General features: G+C 41.9%; 1 protein-coding gene across 3 annotated transcripts in view; it reads right to left on the bottom strand.

Annotated features, from left to right (window-relative positions):
* The window catches only part of CAMK1G (calcium/calmodulin dependent protein kinase IG), a 52,164-nt gene that overhangs the window by 13,914 nt on the left and 25,365 nt on the right, over positions 1-12,885 (bottom strand). For all 3 annotated transcript variants that reach the window (XM_056815877.1, XM_056815878.1, XM_056815879.1), the window contains 4 exons: positions 7,579-7,707; positions 4,786-4,860; positions 2,710-2,848; positions 1,715-1,838 (listed from right to left, as the gene is read on the bottom strand). In XM_056815877.1, coding sequence (XP_056671855.1) covers positions 1,715-1,838; positions 2,710-2,848; positions 4,786-4,860; positions 7,579-7,707 — 467 coding nt within the window. The remainder of the gene's footprint in view (positions 1-1,714; positions 1,839-2,709; positions 2,849-4,785; positions 4,861-7,578; positions 7,708-12,885) is intronic.

Raw genomic sequence — 12,885 nt, 5'->3', positions numbered from 1 at the left:
TAAACCCAAATGTACTCTGTTTCCCAGTATTAATTTATACTTATCACTACATTTCCTAAGTGTTCTGCATTTTATCCCTCTTGTGGGACTTGCCTCTTACACGAGCAGACAATAAGACTACCACGAGAAGGGGGATGTGATTCCTTCACCCAGCAAGGAGCTCTTTGAAGGTGGGAACTGGGTCTTCCATCACAGTGAGGGTGGGAGTACACACACACACACACACACACACACACACACACACACACGCACACGCACACACATATATCCAGTATGTGTTCTACATGAATTGGTTACTGAGTATCTTCTCTCTCCTGAGCCAGGACTCTGTGTCAATACTTCTACTGTCATAGCTCCCATCAACTCTTCCTCTTCCCCAAACCTACCCTGGGCCCTTCCAGGTGACTCTCTGGGGCGAAAGAAAAACAGTAAGAGTTGGATGGTGACATAAGGTGTAAATTGTTATTATGGAGACCCTTCTTGTCCGCCGTCCTCAGAAATGTTTACCCTAAACTATATAAAGGCTCCTAAGAAAGATCATCTTTGATGGTGTACTAGTCTCTGAGTTCTAAGATATTTCCATTGGATGTGGAACTAGAGTTCAAATTTTGACCCTGATAATTACTTACTACTTTGGATGAGTCAGATTCTCATCTCTGGATGTACCCATTTCCTCATTTGTTAAATGAGTGTCTTTGGACTAATTGATCTCTTCCAAAAACATACAAACCTTGGACTAATTGATCTTTTAATAAAAATCTCTTACCTTCTGTCTTAGAAGCAGTACTCAGTTTTAAGGCAGAAGAGTGGTAAGGGCTAGGCAACTGGGATTAAGTGACTTGCCTAGGGTCACATAGCTAGGAAGTATCTGAAGCCATTTTTGAACCCAGGTCCTTTCAACTCAGACCTGGACCACCTAGCTGTCCCTGACCAACTAATCTCTAAGGAACCAGCTTTCAACTCTAAGAGCCTATGAGTATCTCTGTAACTTCCTCAAGTTAGGAGCCTTTCTATGCCTATTCTTTTGGGGAATGTACACTGAGTTGCTATGAGGATCCAATGAGGCCATATGCATAAGACATAGTTTGCAAACCCTAAAGCTGATATAAATGCCAGCTATTATTATTGTTGCTATTTTGATAATCAGGGGGATCCTGCCTTTAAGGAGGAAGGGAGGGGAGAGGAAAACATAGGCTCAAAACTTTTATGGCCTCAGAGCTTGTGGCTTTTTTTCATGATACTCCCATGGGGAAGGAGAGCAATTCCACATGGGGAGAGGAAAGAAGGCATGAACCTAGACATTTGTGTAAAGGCTTAAGAGAGAATGCAGAGCAACTTGGCTCTTTGAGCACCATCACAGGGATAGGCTGACAGGCCCCCAGCAGACTGTGAGTCACACTAATTGTACTCTGGGAGAGGGTACCCAAAGATCCAGAGCTTTGGAACAACACAACGAGGTCTATAGAAGCTTGGGCTGGCTGACTTCCTGGGAGGCTGGTTCTTCTAAGCCAAATGACTAAGCTGAACCCTTTCAGGAGCTGAGTATTAACCCCAATAGATCTGCTCTTGATTCTGCTGAGGCAATACAATATGATATAATATAATACAAAATAGTCCAATGCAACACCATGAACATTTATTATGCGTTCATAGTTGGATATAGCTTGCTGGCTGACTTCCTTTCCTCTCTTCCTCCCCATTGGTGCTGACTCACCCACATAGCCAGGAGTCCCACAGGCTGTGGACATCACACCACTCTGTTCCATCTTGGATAGACCAAAGTCTGTGATCATGATTTTGGAGTTCTCATCTGGGGTGAGGTAGAGCAGGTTTTCGGGCTGCCGGAAGGGAATAGAGAGGAAGCAGAAGAGAAATAGAACGTGGGTTATAATCCAAATCAGACTCAGGCAAAAGCCTTTCTTCCTTTCTCTAGGCTCAGTCTCTCATGGGAAAGGAGATCTGCTGGCAAGCTGTGCTCCCAGACTTGGGCTTGTCTTCTTCACCTCTTTTACACCTAAATGACTGACCCAGAAACATGAAAATTATATCAACAGGTCAAGGTTTGGAGGAAATTCTAGAAAAAGGATGAAGAGTATTTTAACAAGTTTTTAGACCCTCTCCTTTAGGATGCTGAAGAGTTATTCTCCATTCCCATGAAACATAAAGAAAGCACAAGATTCTCAGGAGGATCTCCAGTCTCTTTCTCATTCTTTATTATCTAACAACATTGGCCAACTTACTGTCCCTTGAGCATGACATATAAAATAGCTGTTCTGTCTCCCATGCCTGGAATGCTTTCCCTTTTACTGGCTTTCCTGGCTTCCTTCAAGACTTAGCTCAAATCCTACCTTCTGCAAGAGATCTTTCCAGGCTCCATCCTTCTCATTGCTAGTGGCTTCCCTCTGAGATTATCTTCCATCTACTCTACATATACCTTCTATATACATAGTTGTTTGTATATTGTTTTCCTCATTTGAATGTGGATTCTAGAGGCTGGTAGGTAGAGCAGTATACACAGCTAGGCTTGGTGTCAAGAAGATCTGAATTCAAACCCAGCTTAAGACACCCAATAGATTTAGCCTATTGCAGTTCAGAACTCCTGAACTGAAGGAGTCCACCAGTCCCAGCCTCCCTGGTAAAAATGATTAGATGGGTGCCACTGCATTTGGCAATAACTCTCTTTTTCAGAGGAGCTGCCTGATGTGGTACCTTTAAGTCCCTGTGCACAATGCCATTCTCATGAAGGTATTTCACTGCTGATAGGACCTGCTGAATCACCAGGCTGGCATCCTTCTCAGTGTAAACTCCTCGCTCCAGAATCCGGTCAAACAGCTCTCCCCCAGAAACTCTGTAGGGAGGATAGATAGATGGGATGGGATGGGGAAGTGGAGAGAAAGAATGCAGAGGAATTGACTAGATGTTCAATGGTACATGAGCTTTTTCTCCTTCATAATTCCAGGGGCAGATAGTCTTGTGGTGGAGAAGAGGGTTTGAAAAACAAGAAACAGTATGACAAGGACTTTGGGTCTCAGAGGGTCCAGTGGAGTAAACAGGTACTTAGCTGGTGTGATGTGAGGGATGCTGGAAATACCTCATTGATATATCAAATTGCCCTATCCCTTTGGTTTAAATCTCCCTTCCTCTTTCTCCTCTCCCATCCCTTCCTCTCCTCTCCTCTTCTCCCCTTTCTTCTCTTCCCATCCCTTCTCCTCTCCTCCCTTCCTCTTCTCTCCCTGCTACTTAATGTTGAGTGACTTTAGCCACATCACTTAACCTTTCTGAGACTCAGTTTCTTCATCTGTATAATGGGAGGTTGAGACTCAGACTCTAAGATCCTTTTCCCCCTACATCTTTTGTTACTATAACTATTAAGAGTTGGGAATCAAACCTAGTTCCCAGACTATGGAATTAGTGCCTGCTTTACATCAAGAAAGAGAAACTTACAGAATTTTGCCTGGACTAGCCCTCCATCTGGAAGACTATTAAGATTTACTGTAGAGATTTTTTTGTAAGGGTGGGGGGTAGGGGGAGAAGACTTTTCAGTGGAGGAAAGAACCTTCTGAAATTGTAATGCTCCTTGTTTTCCCTTTTCCCCTTGCCCCCAGCCTCCAACTTCTTTACAAAGAGAGGTAGGTTGGTCCAATGTTAAATATTGAGTCAGAAAGATCTCTCTCTCTCTCTCTCTCTCTCTCTCTCTCTCTCTCTCTCTCTCTCTCTCTCTCTATTTTCACAGATAAATATCTATCTATCTATCTCCTTAGATAAACATATTTATATCTTATCTATCTCCCAAAACAGCTGGCTCTGAAGCAAAGTAGGGTAATATCATCATGCCTGCCTCACATGGTTGTTATAAAGACTGAATGAAATCAGCCACACAAAAGCTCTTTAGAGCTCTAGGCAGGGTGTAATAGAGGACTAATTCCTCAATTCTCCAATCATTTTCTTTGTTTGCCTCTCGCCATACTCTGTGGGTCACACGTGGCAGGTGGAGGCATAAAAGGAAAGAGAACTCTTTGCAAATAAATCCTCCCTTTCTGACCCTGTGCAGCTTGCATCCTGATGGCCAGAGCCCAGGGAGATGTGACCCTACTCCCAGAGGAAGCTCAGGCAGGCTGGCTTCTTTGCCTCCCTCCTCCACTTACCTGACCTGATGGACTGTGAGTTAATCCTGGTGAATGGGTCTCATTAAAGCAGAGCTAGGCTCATCTGGGTTTGCTTATTAGGGTTGCTCCTAGCCTTTTGCTAGTTCTTTCTGCCACCTCTGGTGCAGGATCCCTCCCTCTTTGCTGAGCCCCTAGTGAGTCCAGGATTAAATAGGCTACTTGGGTCTGAGCTGGCTCATTAAAGTTGCCAGGCATCAGGAATTGTAGAGGGATCTGTGTCATCAGTCAATGTTACACGTTACATTCTGCCATGCTGGGATGGTGGAATCAGGATAGGAAGAGGACAAAGGAAAAGAGTTTTTTAAATAGAAGGACATCTCTATCTTCTGATCAGACCGAGGGCTGGGCACAGTCCAAACCCTCACAGGCACCACTCAAATGGCATTTAGATGGGCCAATGACATGAAGACCTTTCTAATGGGGTGTTATTTTCACTTTATAGATGGAGAGGAACAGTCACAGATGGGCTCAGTGAATCACTTTAGAGGGTGCTCAGGTTCTTTGAGTCTCTTGTTCTAACTACAGAATTCTCTGTCTCCTTCCACCCCCTCCTTCATCCCATGATGCCTTCTAGTGCCAGAACCACCCAGGATCCCACCCCAAAGCCCCCCTCACTTACAGTTGCATGACCAGGTAGTAGTGTGTGGAGCTCTCATAGATGTCTTCTAGGGTCACGATGTTCTCATGCTTGATTCTGAGAAGAGAAGAGGCCAGTCCAGATGGAGAATGATTTATATGATTCATAAAAAAATAGGCATAATTCAACCAGCCTTTTAGGTTCTCTAGGGAATTATAGACAGATTGTAGTAGCATTTGGATTGTACCTTGGACAAATTTAGTTTAAAGGTAGAAGCTGGGGGGTGGGCAGAGACCAAAGAGAGGACAGTCCACTCTAGACAGGTTCAGGCTGAAGGGGAGGGTCTGTCTCCCAGAAAGTCTGACTTTATCCAGGGTGGAAATGTCGATGACTCTCGACCCCCTTGAATGCCCATTGAGAGGTAGAGAGGGAGGCAGCCAATTGGGTCTATGGCAATAGGTGAGGAGATGGGTGGGACCTTTGGGGGTGGCACATGGCACAGGGCTGGCAGAGATCATAAAATGTAGGGACAGTCTGGAGAACTGCTCCAGGAAGGATGCAAGCCTCCCAAGATGTCAACCCCCAGGGATAAAGGCCCCATAATACCACCTTAGTTATGACTCTGAGAACAAGATCCTTATATAGTTTTCATAACAGGCTGGGAGCCTACCCAAAATGTGGGTGATATGATTTACCTCACCTCTCCCATTCGGGAAGCTTTTGTTACACTAAGGTCATAGAAGTTTCTTTTGCCTTAAAAAAATGGAAGAAAAATTGGATTTGCAGTAAAAAGACTCAGATTTACATTTTTGGTGCTGCCAGTTATTCTCTCTATGACCTTGGAGGCAGGGAGAGAGAAAGGAAGGGAATAAGCATTTATATATGGTATACTATGTGCCCATCACTGCACAAAGCATTTTATCTCTATGGACCTCAGTTTCCTGATTTGCAAAATGAGAGGATTGGACTAGATTTTCTTGAAAATGCCTTAAAGCTCTATATCCTATGATCTAATGTTGGGGAAAGCTGAGGGATGAATCATTTTGGAGTGATTTTTGTAGAGCACAGGAGCCAGATATTCTGTTTCCCATGAGAAGCAGGGCAAGAAGGAATTTGCTCAAGCTACAGCAAGAGGGACCTGGGGAAATCTAGGTATCTCAGTGGATAGAGAACCAGGCCTAGAGATGAGAGGTCCTGGGTTTAAGTCTGAGCTCAGACACTTCTTAGCTCTGTGACCTTGGGTATGTCACTTAACCCCAATTGCCTAGCTTGGACCACTCTTCTGCCTTGGAACCAATACTTAGTATTGATTCTAAAAATAGAAGGTAAGGGTGTAATAAAAAGGATTTATGCTAGATAAGAACTTCCCATCTGGGAATGGTGTGGGACATAGATTAGGTGAATGATAGGGAGGGGGGACTGTGCTATATTTCCCTTAGAGATCATGGAGAACAAGGCCGTATTCCACATTTCATGAGATTAAATATTATAGTTGTAATTATAAATTTATAGCTGTATTAATTCATAGCCCTTTGAATCCTCTTTGAACCCCTCCCATTTTACAAGGGAGTAAAATTAGATATAGACAGTTCAGTGATTTGTTTGGTATCACACCATTTATAAATTATATATATACATATATATTTGTATAATAAAAGTTAAAAATAAATAAATAAATAAATAAATAAAAAGTTAAGATTATAACCCAGGTTACTTGACTCCTAAACCATCTCTCTTTTCCATGATTCCATACTGCCTCCCATAATTCTACCTGGTGCTTCTTAATTATTCTTATATATTATTTATCATTTCATAATTATAACTATGCAAGTATACTTATATTATTAATATATATTATATATAATACTTATTAACAATTCAGAATAACTGTGTTAAGCACAGGGGCATAGAATCCCAATGTCAGAAGTATGTGAATCCCTCTGTCTATCTTCAAGAGACAAGAGCTCTGTCTGAGTCTGAGGGGGAACTCAAGGTCCAGATCTCCCTCATTGATAGTTCAGTCTGGTCCACATCAAGGATTTCTAAAAATACAGACCAATCAAAACAACACTTCCAATTCTTGACACTTTTAGTGTATGACATCCATCATTACTGCCTCTTGATAAACATGAGTGGCTAGCCCTGCCATCGCCAATGATGGCTAATCTTGCTTCCCCTTCTATTATTTCTTTTTTTTTAAGAGTCGTCCAAATATCCATGAGAAAGAGAAAAAAGTATTTTTTACTTGTAGGTGACAGTTTCAAGGTATCAGAGTTCAAGCTAATACAAGGAAGATCTTCCTAAAAAAATAGAGCTATCCAGGGCAGTTAAGTGGCTCAGTGGATTGGAGGTCTTGGTTTCAAATCTTGACCCCCACTGCCTAGCCCTTACTACTCTTCTGCCTTGGAACCAATACACTGTATTGATTCTAAGATGGAAGGTAAGGGTTTAAAAAACAATTAAGCCATCCTAAAATGCGACAGGTCACCTCTATTATTTGCTAGTGAGTTAGCTCTAGTACTGGACATGTTCAAGCAGAAACTGTACCCTTAAGGAAGACAAATCCATGCTTCAGATATAGATTGGACTGGTTGACCTGGGATCCTTTCTGATCCACCCAACAGATTCCATGATTCTATGGTCTACGACTGGAGCAGTGTCAAGAAGATCATGACAGCCTGAATTGCAACCCCATTCCTATTCTCTCTGCTTTCTAGTGTCTGAGAGGAAATGCTTGGGCTTAAGTGGACATCCCCAACCAATCATTGGGCAGACTCACTTTTTCTTTTCTTTTAAAAAATATTTTCTTTTCCCAATGACATGTAACAGACTCACTTTTTCAATACTGCAATTTCATTCTCCAAGCTGCTGTCCCGGAAGGCAGGAGACTTTTTAATGCATTTCAGGGCAAATAGCTTCCCAGACACCCTTTGCTTCACCAGGAAAACTTCTGAAAAAGCTCCTCTGACAGAAAAACAAAAACAAAAACAAAAACCCAAGAAGAAAAACTTAGCTCACCAGTGGAGAACATTGCTGGGGGCAAAATCCAAAGACAGGCAAACACTTGGCTGATAATTAGCTTCTATTAACACTCTAGGCCATGTATAATTAGTTCAAGAATTGAACTTGAATTATGCCATATTTATTATAGCCCTTCTGTTCCTTTCTTCACACAATGAATCTAAGGGAGAAAAAAGGCTGCTCTGGATGGAGGTGGATGATTTCTTCATTATATAAAGCATTTCCTTCTTAGATACCCAAGGCATGAGTTGGAGGGGACCCTGTGTTCTCCAGCATATGCCAGTGGATTACAATTTAATTGATCCCCTCAAAGTACATAGTCTTCCAATCAAACAATAAATTAATCAATATGCATTTGATGTTATTATTATTACTAAGTGTTCATTATGTGGTTATGCAGAGGACATTATTATCCCACGTATACAATGTAAACTCCTTGGGGCAGCTAGGTGGCATAGTGGATTCTAGGTCTGGAGTTGGGAGGTCCTGGGTTCAAATATGACCTCAGACACTTCCTAGCAGTGTGACCCTGAGCACAGGCACTTAACCCTATTTGCCTAGCCCTTGTCCTTTTGTCTTAAAGTTGTTACTAGGACAGAAAGCAAGTATTAAAAAAAGAAGAATGTAAGCTCCATATGAGGGAAGGGACTGCTTTACTTTTGTCTTTGCATCCCAGCATCTAGCAGGATGCTTTGCACATAGTAGGGCTGAATAAATGCCTGTTGATTACCGGATGACTAAAGAATTGAGATTGGAGAATGTTTACATTACTCCTTTTGACAGCCTGTGTGCACATGTTGGGAGGGATGGTGGTAAATCCAAGCTGAGAAAAGGATGAATGAATGGTGGGTATATCCAGTCTAATGAGAGGCTTACCATCGCCACAAGGTAGGAAATAGGCCAGGAGTTCACTTGATGCTGGGGATCAGGGTCATTGGGTATGGCTGATAGAGAGCAATTAGTGAACTTGCCTTGGATGTGTCTTGTGCTGTTAATCTACTTTTCTTAAAAAAACAAACAAACTCTCCTTTTGGGGTTAGACTGACCTTTGGAGCTTATCTCATTATTTTTGCTGCTTTGAGCAAGCCGTTTGGGTGAGCTACTTCCCTGCTCCCTCTCAAAGTGGCAGATGCCTCCTCTGAAAAATATGAGGGTTGAACTAGATGATATTTAGGGGTCCTTCTAGTTCTTATCGTGCAGAACTCTAGGACTCAATTGAATGCAATTCAACAAATATTTACAGATACCTACTATGTGCCAGTTAGGTGACCCAGTGGATTGAGCACCATCCAAATCTATCTTCAGACACTTACTAGCTGTGGCATGCCACTTAAACCCATTTGCCTCAGTTTCTTTATCTGTAAAATGAACCTCAGATGGAAAAGGCAAACCACTCTAGTATCTTTGCCAAGAAAACTCCAAATGGGGTCACAAAGAGTCAGATATGCCTGGAAAATGATCAACAACTAATATGGCAGGCACTGTGCTGGGGATACAAGGATTAAAACAAGCATGATTCTTATCCTACTGAGGAAAACCAAATCTGTATAGATAATTATGATTCAGACACAGAGATGCCACTTTTAGTGAGATTTGAACTCAGGTCTCTGTGTGTTCAGCACTGTACCAGAAGGGAAAGCACTTAAATCTTTCTTTCTTTCTTTTCTTTTTTTTTTAAGTGAGTGATGATGTCAAGGTTTTAATTCAATCTTGGTCCTCCGTATCCTGGTCTTTGGGGATTTGGAGTTTTGGAGTTTTGTTCCAAAGTGACTTTCTTCCTGTTTGATCCTGTGTGGGTGGATCTATTAGATCTGGAGTGTTTAGCACCCCCCAGGGGGCCTCTCACTCTCCTTCTGGTTCATTCCACTCATTGTTGAACAGCTCACTCCAGCTCTAATGACTACTACCCACCAACACCATCCCCTGCATCCAGAATGAATGCCAAGACTCAGCCTTTGCTTCTACGACTTTCAGAAAGGAATTGGGAGGCAATCTGGCTCTTACTGGTGAGGGAGAGAGCTGGCAAACAGGGCTCTGATGCAGCCAGGTGGGGCAGAAAGGTTTAGTCTCTTACCTGGAAGAAGATATTAGAATATATTATAGGGCTGAATGAGTGGAAAGGGCCAGAATTTTCCTCCAGGTCTCCACTAGCTCCATCCCTCTCCATGATTCTCCTTAAAATTTTTTTCTTTTCAGAAAAGCTCTCCAAGAGTAGTCCCCCTTTCCACAAATTAGCACAGAGTTGCCTCTTGATTATAAATTAACCAGTTGGATAATAAGCATTTGTTGAGTATTTACTTGATGGGTAGGCAGAGGTATCTTGTTGGAGGGAGAGAGGGTTTCAAAGGAAGACTCAGGTTCAGTTCCTGCCTCAGATACAGCCTGGCTGAATGATCTGGGGAAACCACCAGACTTCAGAGTGCTCCAGGCAACTCTCTGAGACTTTTAAGTTAGAGAGCAGAGTTAGACTGGTTGTGGGAGATTCCTACTTTCCATTTACACTTTAAATATCTTGTATATACAGTCATTCCCAAAAGGCCTTTCCCATTACACTGTGAGCTCCTTGAGGGCAGGGATAGTCTTTTACCTTTTTTTTTTTGTCCCCAGCTCTTAGCATAGTGGCTGGTACATAATTAGCAATTAAGAAATGCTTACTGAGGGACCAAACAAGCCCAATCTCAATCCCCATATGCCTGTGCTAATGGGGATAGATATAATCTCAAATAACATATTAAAAATCATTTAGCTTAATTCTGATCTTGCAAAGCATTAAAGGATTTCCACCCCTGCTCTCCCATTTTTGGTTTTAATGCTGTTCTCTTTCATTGACTACGCATCTCTTTAATACCACGGTTCTTTCCAGGACTTTCTGTAATTTCCAATCATGGAACATTATAATCCTGGAAGAACTAAAATTACAAATACCCAAAGTTCAGTGGCAAGATACATGGTGGGTGTAAGCAAGCCTCAACACGTGGCCATACGCATTATTATTAAGGATTGGAATGATTAGAAAGGGAATCAGGCTAGTCACATAGCAAGAATTAAGGAAAACAGATGGATGGCCTGAATGATACAGATATCCCCTAGATACTAAAACAAAACAAAACAAAACAAAAAACACCAAAAACCCAAGAGGAGACCCCCCAGTATGTTAGGAAGATCCTTCTATAAGTGGCTTATGGGAAACTATGAACATGAGTTAGTTGCATGGCATCAGAAAACTTGGAGGGGTTTGCAATCAGCACCAGTGGGGGGAATAGTCATACCAATGAAACCACAGCCCAATCATATTCAATTTAAACTAATACTCAATTATTTATTTTTCTAAACACATTAATCTTATAGAAAGGCAGAATTTGATTCACCATGAGGAGAACATTCTAATAATTACAACTGTTTGAAATGAGAGCAACCTGCCTTGTGAGATGGTGATGGAGGTATTCAAGCTGCTTGTGGAAGGATATATGTTAGAGATGGTGGAGAAAGGATTCTCACATTGGGAAGTTGGCTTCATAAGAGCTGATGGTTCTTCCCATTCTGAGGTTTTTCGGTTTCAAAGGAAAAACTTCCAAATAATTGGAGCTATCCAAAATGTAATGGGCTACCTTATGGGAGAGCGAGTTCCCTATCTTGGGTGGGTGTTGTAGACAGGATTTGTGATTTGGAGAGAGATTGGATAAAGGTCCTTTCCAACTCTAAGTCTATATACAAGACAGAGAATTGAGGAAGCTCAGGTAGGGAGTCAACAAGTCCAGTTGAAGGAGGAAAGACCCATAAATGAAGTGTTTTGAGCCATTTATTCATAAATGCAAATGAAAAGCCACTGAGGTCCATTAGTGAGTACTTTTAAAGTGGAAGGAAGCTTTCCAAGCATGACATGCTATTTTCTCATACACCTCACTGAGGTTTGAGTTCTTAGGAGAGCTCAAAGCATTAAGAGTAGTGCTAGTCATTCAGAAAGACAGGAAGGGATCCATGTCAGCGTTGAACTAGCCAAGGTCAATTTTAGGAAATGGACATTTTTCTCCCCCATGAAGCTTGGATGAGGAGGCACAAAGGGCTCTGATACAGTCTGTCTTTTTGTATTAATATGTTAAAGTTATAGTCTCATTAGCAAATATTTTTATAAAATCATAAAAATTTTCTTTTGGCTTTAAAAGCATCCATTCTAGCCTTATTTCCAACATGGAAATCCATTCTACAAAATTCTTGAGGTTCGATCAATCTGACTCTGCTCTAGTATTTCCACTGACATGGCACTTATTACTTCACCAGGAAGTCCATTTGTGGAATGGTGGAAAGAGCCAATTGACTCTGGATTCAGAGACCCTAGGTTAAAATCTTGCCTCTGATGCTCACTACTCCTGTGACTGTTGGCAAGTTACTTAATCTCTTTACCCTCCAGTTTCCTCACCAGTAAAATAACATAAAAACATTTTAAAAGGAGAACTGGACTAAATGCCTCCATTGTACCCTCCAGCTTTAGATCTAGGACCTTCTGATCTAATGGTTTAGAAGTTGCCCTGAAATCTGCACCTCTGTAACTTCTGGCCATTGGTCTTAGTTCTGTCCTTAGTTTTTAGATCATTGGATCCACAGAGAGCTGGTGTAGTCTCTTCTCCATAAAGAAAATGCCCCTTATAAACCTATCACCCTAATGGGATTTAGTTCTAGAAGTCAGTGGCATGCTGGAATATGTCCTAGACCCAAACTGTGGTTCCCCTTGGTAAACACTGATCTGGAAAACATCGGTTTTAGTTCTCTGGAGAAGATTTGATTAGGGTTTGAGAGGATGCAAAATGCAAAATACCACCCCCACACTTCCTTCCTACAGGAACTATTATAAATGCAGCAGCAGTTAATATACTGCTTCCTGCAAATGTTATCTAAACTATTTCTCTCTGCAGTGCTTGCTGAGAGAAAAACGGCTTAAAGTCTGCCCTGTTCAAGGATGATCTGAAGGGTATGTGAAAGCTAGGACAGCATGGTGGAAAGACCACTGGATTGGAAGTCAGAAAACCTGGGTTCAAATTCTGACTCTTGCTTGTTGCTCCAATGACCTTGGGCAGATTAATGGCTTTTCTCAGCATGTAAGTCTTCATTCACCAAACACAGTAT

This window comes from Monodelphis domestica, chromosome 2 (assembly GCF_027887165.1).
Source record: "Monodelphis domestica isolate mMonDom1 chromosome 2, mMonDom1.pri, whole genome shotgun sequence".
Lineage (NCBI taxonomy): Eukaryota > Metazoa > Chordata > Mammalia > Didelphimorphia > Didelphidae > Monodelphis > Monodelphis domestica.
Note: the sequence above shows the minus strand (reverse complement) of the source record. Positions and strands in the feature narration are given on the sequence as shown.